Here is a 13,370-nt window from a genome sequence, read left to right as displayed (position 1 = left end):
CGTTTTTTTCTATGACGAAACGAAACCATGTCATACGATCATGAACAATCGAATTCAATCTCGTAGCAATTTCTCGAGTCGTTATTCGTCAGTTTGTTTTAATCCGTGCTTTTATTTTGTCTTCATCAGTTTCAACTGAACGTGACGCCTTTTCGGTAATAAAAAAGTAAAATATGTCGAAAATACTTCTTTTGGTTTTGCATCTTATCACGTTATCACGCACGAAAAACATAACCGCACAAAATTAAACGAAATTTTTCTAATAAATAAACTATGAAATGCCAACTCTCAAAATATATAATAACAACACGGTTTAGAATGAAGTTGGCTAGATAAACGTTTGACTAGCGACACTCGTGTGGAAAAATGAAATTACTTTCCGAACAACATAATGTGCTATTGCACGTATAAAACAGAGTTTTGGGCATTGAAAAAGTAACTCAGAGAAGGTTAAAAATTTCGAATAAACTTACTTCGAATAATTACTTATTAAAATGCTCGAATAATATTTATTCACTTTTCGTATAACCACTTGACATTATTTGCGATTATTATTATGTCTTGAACGATAAATTATCAATGTAACTTTATTCGTAATTTCGATTATTAAATTTTCCCCATCATCGATTGGAGACACTTATTTATCAAGTTGTGAACGATTGGAACGAGGTGGAAAATAGTTATTTTGCGTTCGTTTCGAGATTTCTTCTTTGAATAAATGATCCAAAAACTATTAAATTTTTCCTATCATGTAATTTCCTATCATTTTTCCTACATCAATCGGTTGCATGCATAATCGGTCGAATAATCCTCAATGACGCAACAAACTTATTACATACTATATATGCATATTACATATTATATATGCAACAATCGTTTATCGTGGTTGATGATCGTTTCGTTGCCGCGTATAAGTAATGTTTCAGTGAGACCGAGAGAAATTGTATCTGTGCAAAGAAGGAGCGAGGTTAATATCTAATGGAAGAATGAATTTTGTGATTTCTAGTGTTCACATAATAGATTGATAATATTGAAAAATTGAAAAGTGAAATTGAACAGAATTGAGGAAAGAGAGAAAGAGAGAATTGAATTGTTTGGTGTTGGTAATTGTTCGTTGAATTATTTGTTGACTGAGAAGGGATGTCGAGTTATGGAACAACGAAATTGTCGTTTGGAAACTTGTGACTATGAAATAAAATGTTGGGTTTATTTAAAGGATGATAAATAAGTTTTGAAATGGTACAATAGAATAGGATGCAGGAAAGGTTTCGTGTAAGGGGAGGGAGGTGAGAAGAGGCGGGAAGCGGAGACGAATGTGCGTAACACGTGCCGGCCAAATGTCAACCTTTTCTCCTTTTCTTCTTTTTTTTTCCTGTTCTGAAACAAATCAACGAGCGAAACGAAAAGCGGCCGCATCTTTCAACGTTCGAACGTATGGCACGTGACAGCACGAGCCACGGGGGCGAGCCAGTCTTCCTCGAATTTAGAAGAAACGAGACGTTGTTTCGTCATTTGCGTGCTTTGTCCAGATGAAAAACTGCTAACGAACACACGAAAATTGTATATTTTCGTTAAACTCATGGATAATTTTATTATTAAAATGAGCCAATTTCCAGTGATTCGTAATCCTTGATTCTTCTTCTTCCAAATCATGAATAATTTTACCATTAAAGTCAGCATAATTTTTGATTTTTCTTCTTTCTCCATAATATATGATGAATAATTTTACTTTCATAACGATCGATTCACACACATTCGAAATTCTTGATTTTTTCTTCATTCTAATAATTCGCGAATAATTCTAATTTTTTTTATCGGAGCAAGCCATTTATAATTCGAAATTTTCGAATTAAGTCACGAACAATTTTCTATCGAATGATTTTGCAAACATTCGAAATTTTTGATTTTCCTTTATTCCAATAACTCGCGAATAATTTTCTAGATTAGAGCAACCCAATTCTTCTTGATTTCTCTCTGTCACGGACAATTTTCTATCGAGTGATTCGAAATTTTTTATCTTCCTAATAAATGAATAATTTTTCTATCGCAACAAGCGATTCGAAATTCTTCGACATTCCCCTTTCGTTTTGAATTTTTTCTTCGAATCGAATAAAATAAAAAAGACGCGATGCAGGGAGGAAGAGAAATTTCAGTGAGAAAACAAAGGGTTCCATGAGGTCGCAGGAAGGCCGAAGGAAGCTCTCCAGAGCTTCCTTCGTCGAAAGCCAGGTTTCCAAGACAATGGCCTTAACAGCTGTAAGCAGAAGGTACCGATAATCAGCGGCGTCTTCGGCGGAAGCAAGACGAATGCATAATGAGCTTCACGCATTCACTCACGTTTTCTTGTCCTCCTCCTCCTCCCCCTCCTCTTCTCGTTCTTTCACTCCCGCGCCTCATCATCCAACCAAAGGGAGAAATTTGAATTTCTAATGACGCACGAGGTTGGGAGAGGATTATCCGCGAACAAAACACGTCTCGCCTTCTCTCCGTCCATCTTCCGTTCGAATTAAACCGAATAAAGGCAAACTCGTTGCCTTTCAACCAGTGTATTCTCCGATCGAATATCTCTCGCCTCGCCCCAGCACTTTTCTCCCCGAAAATAAAATGAAAATAAATTTTCAAACCTCGACGTATCGCATAAATTAAATATTCGATCGATATTTAGTACGATGTATTTAATAAAATGCATATACTCACCACGCGCCCTATATTTACGGGATATCGGATTGTATCGGAACAAAATGTTACAAGGGTATGTGTAGCATTTTTGTAGCGAGTAAATGTACTGCGTAATACAGGTCGCGCGAGCGCCTCACAAACCTTTTGAAACATCGAAACGCAATTAAAACGGCAACGAAGTGGGAACGAGACAAAAAGGTCGACCCTTTCTTTCCAGCAGAACGCCAATAGCACAAGTAGCGCAAAATTAATTTTCGAGCGGTTATAATCGATCGGTAAAAGCGCGAGCCCGGAGAGATGGGTGAATATATCGTAGCACAAGTTCATGGGAGTCGAAACATTGAACCGAACGAAACGTATGTATACACGAAAGTGTGCCACCATGCTCCAGCGGCAATAAGCCTCTCGGCTTTTTTTCTAATTACGCCCTCGCTCGAACAGAACGGTCCGCAATTCTTGCAAAAATAAGAGAGACAGAGAGAGAGAGCGTCGTTTGACCTTAATATGTTTTTATAATATTCCAAGATCGGGTTACGTTCGAAGATAAATAAACGAAGACCGTCTCAATCGTAAAAATTTCCACTATCTCGAATTCTTGTTTCTATTTATATCTCTATTTATATTTTTCGAAGAAGAGATAAGAAAGGAAAAGTTGCAAAAGAAGATTTCCGTTTCACGAGAATATTTTTTTTCTCCGAGAAAGAAAGAGAAAGAGAGAGAGAGAGGAAGGAAGAAAGAGCGCTCGAACTCCTCGAGCGTTCTATTTTAAAGCTTAAGCAAAATTCAAATTCATCGGATTCGATTTTTCATATTTTTATCGCAGATCGTTCGTTATTTCCACTGCGAATTGGAAATTCAAATTTTTCGTTGTCGAAAATGTCGAACGCGGAAAATTATATTTGTTCTTTTATTAGTATTCGTTTCATAATTATATCTTAAATTATTAGCAATGCCGAATTTACTTGTGCTGAATCGGTAAAGTCGAGAATGACAGCGAAAATAAAAATTCATTGAACGTTAGATCTATTCTGTGAGCTGTCTGTAATCGAGAAATGGATCACTCGGTCGGTAACATCGGTAAGAGGTTCGAGGTCACGTAGCCGCAAGTGAAAGCCACAAGTTTCTGGAATGTCATGTAATCGAAGCGCAGTATACGCCTGCGTCGATTCCAGTTGTTAACGTTTCACGCGATAAAGAAATAGCTCCAAGAATTCGTAATACAACTTGACAATATAACAAAATATAAAATATCGAATATAATACTTTCATCCGTCGAAAAAAAGAAAAGATTAATTTAACCATTTAAAAAGTAAAATAACGGAATGGAACAGTGTTTAATACTCGATGGGAAAAGATCAACGAAGAATATAGAAACTTGTACGAGTGTAAATAATTTTGGTCAGGCTCGTCGATATTTGTGTGATTCTCGATTTTAGCAGTGAAGTAACGAGTCACGATGTAAACGCGATGCGGATTATGGAATTTCACTCTTGAAATATTAATTAAACGTGATATCGCGCGTGTTGTTGATCTTGCGTTATACGTTAATTAATCAACTTCGATGACAGATAGTTGGTTGGGAAGCGTAGACGATGATTTTCCATTCTTCTTTCGAGACGTTTATTTCTATCGAACGATAGCGCGCTCAAAAACGGAAAGAAAATATCGTATCGAAATACTTTCAAAATCTATTAATCATCGATAAATCGAATCGAATCGAATAACGAAAAAATAAAATCAATCTTTATTTTATAATTAAATACACATCCTTAATTCTTATAAATTACACTATTGACATTAAAAAATAAAATCAAAACAAAATCAACTGGAAATTTCTTCATCCGAAAAATCTCAAGACAAGGCTCAGCCGGTAAGCGAGAAATCAAGAGATCATCCTTGGGATAGGGAGGACCTGTGGTCCAAGTGCGCAGGAACGGTGAGCCAAGAGAAGGGGAAAGCCACGATCGACGGCCACCTTCGTGGCCGCGGCTGGATTGCGCACACGCGTGCAATTTCCCGGGAATCGGGTCTTTCCGGGTCTCCGACACGGTTCTTCCTCGTTCGGCTCACTCGAGTGTCCGACGCGCGACACGGCAACAGGTGACGGGTCGAGCGATCCTTCCAAGTCTTCGTAAAATACCACTGTCTCTGTAATCACAAACGTGTGTCACGATCCACGTTGTGCTCGAATCGATCATCGGGTGGACGAAGAGGTTGTCTCGATTTTTTGTTCGCTTCCACTTTTTTCGTCGTCCCGATATCTTCGGTTTCGATTGGAAAGGAATCGAAGAGAGGAAGAGAGAAAGAGAAAGAGAGAGAGAGAAAAGAAACGGAAGGATTCAGCGAGAGAAAATGAGCGTCGAGGACGCCATCAATTATAAGCCTAGCGAGGAGGAGGATTACTATGCTCTGCTGTCGTGCGACGAGTCCTCGACGGTAAGTTCCCGGCAAAGTTGGTTAAGTGCGTCGAGTAATTTTTTTTCGCGCTTATGTACGGTTGGCCGGTCTTTGATTCGAGTAGTCGATTTTATTTTTATTATTTAAGATGAGATATTTCTAAATTAAAGTAATTTTATTTGAAACTTTAAAATCAGTTACTTTTCTTCGAGGGATTCTTGATTCGATTTTTCCTTTTTTTTCACTGTTCACGTTATTGTTATGCGATTTTGTTTAAGTTTCTTTAGATGTTTTTCTTTAAGATATTTTTTTTTCTTTCTTTCCTTGCCAGAGTTGATGTTAGCTCTGGATGATGCAAGTTCTTTTTGATATTGCATTCCGACGATGGGATGGAAACTTTTGTGAGAAGTTAAAATATTGACCAGTGGATGATCGTATGTCATCGATTACAAATAGAATCTCGCTTTATTTATTTACCTTCCAATTTTAGAATATGGCGTGATTCAATAGTTCGTTTAACGTTAACTTTCCGTTCGATTAAATATTTTTGATTTCTTAAATTATTCACACTCAACGTATTCGCGTTGGCAACGATGGTTGTTTTTAAATTTTTCGCTCGAAAAAATTTTTCCCAAACAATTTTCCAATTTCCCGTCCTTGAAACTTTCCACGAAGCCTATCTCGAGCCGAAATTTCCGTTTGTTTTTTCCAACCGTTGAATCTCACTCTTACGATTTTCGAAATCCAAAAAAAAAAAAAAAGAAAAAGAAAATTAACAACCGAATTTCGTTAATTTTGTAAACGTGAAATTATTTTTAATTTCGGTCGAGATTTAAAGTTGATAGGATCCCATGGTGTTTAACGAGATATTACGTATGCGTTTAATACACTTTCGAAAGTTATGCCGAGTTAATTAGGTTCGCTGTCAGGGGGACGCGTCAACGGAGGATAATTGCATCACCGTTGAGCACAAGTTCAATTAGCGCTTTGGTCTCCAACTTCTCGATTAATTCTCGACCGTTCGGATTGCCAATTCGTTTAATAAAAAAAAAGAAAAAATTACGTCAATTTTCATCGACAATGCGACCACGTTCCATACACACACGTTCATTCAACGTGGAAATAAAAATGAAATAATCTTCCATAAAATCTTAATTCCATTTAAATTAATCGGCAATTTTGCGGATCGCGGAGTATTTATACGAGAAAACAATTCTCTTGCCTATGAGTAAAAGTGATGGTTGACTCGCCAAGGAATTATGTCAACGTTCAACGATGCTTTCTCACTAAAAATAAACGGCGCCGGTTTAAAATAAAACCCAACGGTTAACGAGCGTTGGTCTGTTTACCGACGGACCGATGATGATCTCATTAACTCTAACCCCCATTAGACAAATTTCGTTAAATTGGCCGGCAAATATCCGTCCAGTCGTCTCCGGGAAATCGAACAGCCCCTCCTCGTTCGTTCATTAAACAGGATCTAAAGCAACATCCAATTTTCTAAGCTTTGTTAGGTCTTCTTTGTGCCAGTGTTTCCCAATCTTTTTTCCTTCCCTGCTTGAAAAAGTTTCACGGATCACCGCATCCTCACCAAATAAATAAAAATAAATCTCAATCCGGTAAATTTCGGATGAAAACTCGTCGTCTCGTTGAAGGCGAATCGGATAGAATTAGATTTCTCTGCGATTATTTTCATTCTCGAAAAGCGGTGTTACAAAATTTGTCCACCAGGTGGAACAGATCACGGCGGAGTACAAGCTGCTGGCTCTCCAATATCATCCTGACAAGAACGAAGGGGACAAAGAGGCGGAACGAAAATTCCAGCAATTGAAGGTTCGTTTCTCTTTATCACTTCGAAATCCAAAATCGAAAATTTCTGATATCTTTATATACGAGTCTTGTGAACGCGCATTGTCCTCGCAATTTTAAATTGAAAGAGTTCGATCGATGCCGAGAACGGTTAATACGGTTTCTTTTGTTTTTGTTTGTTTTTGCAACAGCACGCGAAGGAGGTTCTCTGTGACCCCGAGCAGAGGAGCAAATACGACAAATGGAGGCACAGCGGGATCGCCATCAGCTATAAACAGTGGCTCGGTTTGAAGGACAGCGTGCACCAGGTGAGAGGGAGTACGATAATATTTCGGAAAAATTTTTATCCTAGCAGTGGGATGGTGGAAAAATGGCGCGAGAAAACTCGAGTTTTCCAAGTTTCCAGGTTTCGTTTCACCGATTTGTTAACCTTTTGCGTTCCAATGCTGATTCCTAAACTCTCTATGTACGATCTTTAATAATAGAAATATTATTTTTTCGAGTTTCGCAAGCGTGGAATAATGAAATTAATTCGAAAATGAGTTTTTCTTTATTAAATAATTATTATAAGATATAATATATAATAACGAATATATATAATTCCTTATTACAAGAAATTGACTAGAGAGAAGACAATACGTATAAAATATTAAAAGTTTCACACGTTGTTTCGCGCTCGAAATCATTTTAAGTTAATATAAGAAATTCAACGAACGGACAGGGAGAGGAAATCGCGTGGAAAAATCGCGTGGAGCGCAAAGGATTAACTTCTAACGATTGCTTCCATCCATCCTCGTCCTCCTTTTTTCACAAAAAATATATCTGCACATCCTTCGAATCTAACTCGAATTCAACCATTGGGTCACTTGCGATCAATCGAAAATATCCGCTCACGAGAAACAAATACACCATCATTATTATTATCACGCAATAAATTTATATTCCAAAGTGCGATTAAACGCGAATATAATATATAAGTTATATAAACACCGCGTTTCGAGGAAACTTTTTCCTCTCGACAAATACCTTTGAAACTATTCGGGTTGCAGTACACGCCGCTTGACGATCTTTCACCGTGCACGTTTTTTGACGCTGCGGTGGAAATTGCCCGTAACGAAACGGACGATTGTTGTGAGTGACTCAATGTGACCTTCCTCTCTCTCTCTCTCTCTCTCTCTCAAAAATAACGAGTAAAGAGGAGAAAGAAAGAAACATTGAATATACGATGATACAGTCGATGCACTGGAGCACACCGAAGACGAAGGATCGCATGCTGCAGGACGGTTCCGGGGAGGGGGCCGGTTCACCGGGCCACGCAGGCAGGGGTCAGTCGACGAACGCCCACAGAAGAGCGTCGGAGGGAGGGGCGAACATCTACTACGGGGCCCGCCGCGATCTTGGCTGGGACTCGGAGGCGCCCAGCGAGGTGGTGAACAAGTTTCGCAACTACGAGATCTAAAAGTCGAGAGTCGAGTGGCGATCTCTCCCCTCCTGTGCCCTCGTTACGGAGGTGGAGAGGGGGGTCTCTCTCTCCCCGTTGTGCGCGTGTGTCCAAGCATTCTCGTGCGGTCTAACCGCAAGAACCGTGGAACGAAGACGGATGATGAAACGTTGACGATCTTTCTCGAGACAACTCGCATCTCGTGGGATTTGTGATCGGCCGACGAGTTCAAATTCCGAGTTATTGAATTTATCTGCTGGCTTCCAACATTCTTTTGATTCCAGAATTTTTTTTTTTTTTTTTGGAAGAGAGTAGGGCAAGGGACGTAAGATAGCGGAAGGTTTCGTAAGGGGAAATTGTGAATAAGCGGGGAATGTAAGAAAAGTGAAACTCGAGGAATGAGACGTGGGATCGTCTCTCTGGAAGAAGGAAGGAAGAGAAAGGGAAAAGATGATATATATATATATATAGGTTTTTTTCTTTCTTGCGATTTCTTTGAAGAAGGGAATCCTTTCGAGAGGGAAATTAAATTAAAATAGTTGTTTCTACTAACGTAACGTTGCTCGCCAAGTGAAGAATTCAGTCAAAGTGGTCCAGTTATCGCGTTATCAATTTTCAAATTGAAATCAAAACTGGAAAACCGACCGATTAACTTGGGTAAATCTTCTTGTATCGTCGAGTAGCTAGAGGAAAGAAAGAAAGAAAGAAAGAAAGAAAAATAAATAAAAAAAAAAAAGAAAAAAAAGAAAAAAAAACAGTAACTCGTTGTTTCTACTGTATATCGAGTACCACGAGTATATTCGTCAGTGTCAAAAAAATACTCGAACAGTTTAATCACAGTGTGAATCGAAGAGAAAAAAGTGAGAAGAGAGGAGGAGGAGGAGGAGGAGAGCACCGAACATATCGAAGTATATTTTCGAACATAGATGGCTCTCGAGCGTTCGAGGCTTGGATAAATTGTTCGAGTATGATTATTCGACTGTCGAGCAAATCGATGATCGGCGCACTTGTACCTGTGTCAAACGCAAAGTTAAATAAATATATAACGTTTTTCTCTCGACCACACTTGTGATTGTTCAAAACGAAATATAATGATAGTTCTCGCGTATTCCTTTGCTGGTGTTGTATTCCTTCCGTATTTCGATCAATCCTTTCGCCTTTATCCCGGATAAAAACGAAAAAAAAAAAAAAAGAATCGATCGGATTTCATCATCCGACGTAGACTGAAAAAAAGGGGAACAATAACAATAAAGAAACGGTGGATCAATTTTGCGACGAACAATCCAAAAAAAAAAAAATGTTCGATTTTCCCCATTTGTGAAGATTCGCGAATATTTTCTCCGAAAGATTTGATTTGCATACGAGCGAAAGGATTGAACGACATTCCTTAATTAATTTTCACTCTTCATCGTTAAATAGGATTTCGTGTCACGACAGCGAGTTACGTATTTACATACGTTTTACGTTTCCTTCGTATCTCTCTTCTTTTTTTTTTCTTCCTCGACAATCGACCAATTTTCGTTACATACCTTACTTGTATTATCCGTATAATATAACAACGCGTGTATTAGGTGGTTGAAAAAGTTGCGTCGGTTATTAATTTATTATATCTAATAATTTTTGCTCCATTCGCTTGATTTTTTTAAAGATATTTTAAGATCCAAGGTATTGCTTCTGGTATCTCTTTTCTTTGGTCGTTAAGAGAAAGAGAGAAAAAAATATAAAATTCGAGAGAAAAATGCATTCATCGTCATCACTTAGCGTTAATTAGTTCTTAATACGTAATAAGCCCGACTACGGTTGACGAAAAATGTAAGAAGACGTAAGAAGCGAGGAGAGAAAAAAAAAAAAGAAACTTTTGCATCCACCTAATATACCGATACCGATAGAGCTAGCCACGGCGAAAAAGTTTTCTAATGCACCGAGCGTCGCCACGGTCGCGTAATTAAGGCACGTAGCCGTTTAGCAGCTAATGATCGGCGGCCGAAAATAGAAGCACAGTACAGACTCGTATGTATGTATGTATGTATGTCAATGTGACCTTTCGATATTAGTTAAGTAAGGCTTCGAGGTAAAGGCCTTAAAAAAACTATCCTGCCCCCTCGAATTTATTTTCATTCCCCTCCCCCCCTCGAATCGGAGAGCCGCCATTGAATCAGGAAAATTTCGGATCGAAACTCGTCCCCGCGAAATATTTCTCGAATGCTCGAATCGGACGGTTCGTAGAGACGTATATACATATACGTATATATGTATATAATCTGGATGGAAAAGCGAGGAGTGAAGAAAGTGAGGAAAGGGTAATCAAAATTTATTGTGTATTGGATATATGACCACATCGATGCGTATCGAAGAACCGGAAATGTGGCCGATGTACCGTTGTCGAGAGCGTACACTCGAGTCCAAGTACACGCGCGCTGTCGATCAACAGAATCATTTTTGAAGGAACAATGTGGTTGCAAGCGATCGAAAAATATATATGCATATATATATATATGTGCATATATATCTATTTTATAAAACGATCGATCTATTTTATAAAACAAGAATCGTTAATGCGTGTACACGCGTTGAAACTCTTAAAGGATCAAGAAATCGTATTTCGTTCTCGAGTTTCTTACGTAGAAGAAGGGAAAAAAAGGAATCGAGAATACTAAGCGATATGAAAGTGAGAGAGAGAGAGAGAAGAAAAACTCGTGGAAAGTCGAGAACGTTACGAACGATATACGTAGATCTCATCACACTACCCGTGCATCTGTCTTCTTCAGCGAAAAAAAAAAAGAGAAAAAAAAATAAATAAATAGATATATAAAGGAAAGAGAGAGAGAGAGAGAGAGAAAATGGAACGAAAATGTAACGAAAATGTCTTTCGAGACACCCTGTATGTGTGTTGTTCTCACATCTATATTTTTCTAGACGCGTCTCCACCTCGTGGAACACTGTACCTTCTATCTATTTATTATTTCCGCGCGATCGACCTATCGATGATATCGTGCATCCGGTCGGGGCCGAGGAGGAATCTGTCGTTCGATGAAAAGGGATAAAAAAGACAATGTGAACGATTGTGACGCGGGACATTTCACGCGCTATACTTCTATCTTTTTTTTTTTTGTATTCGTACGAAAAAAACGAAATTCCTTTCCCCTTTTTTAATCTATGAGGTGACGATTTTAAATGAAAAAAAAAGCCTCGTGAAATATTTTTTTTCGTTATTCCCCTCGGTAGTTATTCATTTCATTCATCGATGTTTTTTTTTAAATAAGAAACGATTTTATATATACAAATTACGATATGCATATTCGAAGAGAAAGATAGAGAGAGAAAGAGAGAGAGTATAGTAAAAAAGTTATTTTTTTAAAATGTCGGGTAACGACAGTTTCCTTTTCCCTCGTAAACGCGTGAATCTCTGTTACGTATAAGTATAAAGATATATATATATATACACATGCATATGTAACGAATAAGATAAATATATATATATATATAAATATAAATATATATTATATTATAATCGTCACGCGCTGGACGACGCGACGAAATGTATCTATGCGATTAAAGGTTCAATAAATGTGTTTAATTAAAAACAGTTTGATCCGAACAGTCGTTATATAACCTTGTTAATAACAACCATTTTTAAAAGCTAGAATGACATCACGCGAAAATCATCGAGATATTTCATCTCTCGAAATTCCGAAAATCCTTTATTCTTTACAATCATCCACAAAATTAGACACCTCTCTGAAATTCCAATCCCTTCTTCCCTATAAATCCAAGATTAGATTTTCCAGGGGGAAGGGATGAGAATTAGAATCATTGATGGATCGAAACCGGGCGAAAAAAGTGGAATTGAATTATAACCTAGTGTAACAACGGGAGAGGGGAACAATGGGCAGCCGCGATCCTTTGTCACCGATGGAAAACTTTCCCTATCTGTTGAAGCACGTTTCCACGTGGATCGACACACGAATGTACACTTCTTTATGCAAAGAACGCGGCGCGAAACCGTGGCCTAATTCACGCGTCAACGCGAAACTTAAACATCGTTTGTTCGTCGAAGCGGGCATTCATTCCGTTTTATCCGTCACCTTTCATTCACCGATGGAACTCTCGATGGAATGGAAACGACCAAACAGCTCTGCCTTTGTGGACAATTATCATTACCTCTCTTTTGTCATTCAATGGAAAATTCCAATTTTAATCGGCGAGACCCAGAATGGAAGAGATGGAAAAATAATGAGTGGTTACTTTCCAATGGAATTATTTCCGAATCTCGATAATATTTTACACAAGACGAGAATTTTTTCAGAATTTTTTGTTTATACAGAATACGAATAGTTGTATTATATATGGAATGAAATTTGTGACTTGGAAATGTAACATTTATTTCATAATACAAAAAGAAATATTTTAATAACACGTGGTACGCGATAATATCTGACACGCATGATCACTCAGTGCCATCTCCATACGGTCCCGTCAGATGGCAACACCCATACTACACAAGTTCAAGTGTAATATACACAAGTTGTAACGAGCCTTTGTAACCAGCCTTTGTAAGTTCAAACAGTGAAATAGCGCTTTCTGCGATCGATTTCTTGCTCCCACGTAAGAATTCTCGATCTCAATTTTTTTCTCTAATTCTATTTATTCAATCAGTAGATGGAGAAACGATTATTTCTGTTTTAAGACATTCGGATTCCAATTATTACAATCCACGTTCCGATCCTTTTTGGACAACGGAACACGGAACGTGCATCACATCCTATCGTTCCCGTGGAACATCTTGACGAGCAAAAGGATCGCAAACAGTGGGCGCTCATCAGATAAACGAGCGAAATTGTCGGGAATTCTTTGAAGCGCGAAACGAATGCCTCGCTCCAATTCCCAATCATTCATCGGTTGGACAGCATTCTCTTTATAAAGAGGGAAATAGCAAAATTCGTAAACCTCTGCGGGTAGAGGTAGAACGTGTCGAATCGGACGTGAACACGATCCACGAGATAAAATAACAATTAGCAACGAAGTTTCATCGAATCCCTCTCTC

At 38.2% G+C, this 13,370-nt stretch overlaps 1 protein-coding gene across 2 annotated transcripts; it reads left to right on the top strand.

Annotated features, from left to right (window-relative positions):
- Positions 1 to 3,455: 3,455 nt before the first annotated feature.
- LOC108003280 (J domain-containing protein) lies at positions 3,456 to 11,912 on the top strand. 2 transcript variants are annotated; one of them, XM_017065444.3, is made up of 4 exons: positions 3,456 to 5,115; positions 6,808 to 6,909; positions 7,077 to 7,193; positions 8,120 to 11,912. In XM_017065444.3, exons 1-4 carry the CDS (start codon positions 5,032 to 5,034, stop codon positions 8,342 to 8,344), a joined length of 528 nt encoding a protein of 175 aa, XP_016920933.2. In that variant the 5' UTR covers positions 3,456 to 5,031; the 3' UTR covers positions 8,345 to 11,912. The 2 variants fall into 2 exon arrangements, with proteins under 2 accessions (XP_016920933.2, XP_061931346.1); XM_062075362.1 differs by having other exon boundaries at positions 3,818 to 5,115; positions 8,165 to 11,912.
- The last annotated feature ends 1,458 nt before the right edge of the window (positions 11,913 to 13,370 follow it).

Source organism: Apis cerana, linkage group LG5, assembly GCF_029169275.1.
Source record: "Apis cerana isolate GH-2021 linkage group LG5, AcerK_1.0, whole genome shotgun sequence".
Lineage (NCBI taxonomy): Eukaryota > Metazoa > Arthropoda > Insecta > Hymenoptera > Apidae > Apis > Apis cerana.
Note: the sequence above shows the minus strand (reverse complement) of the source record. Positions and strands in the feature narration are given on the sequence as shown.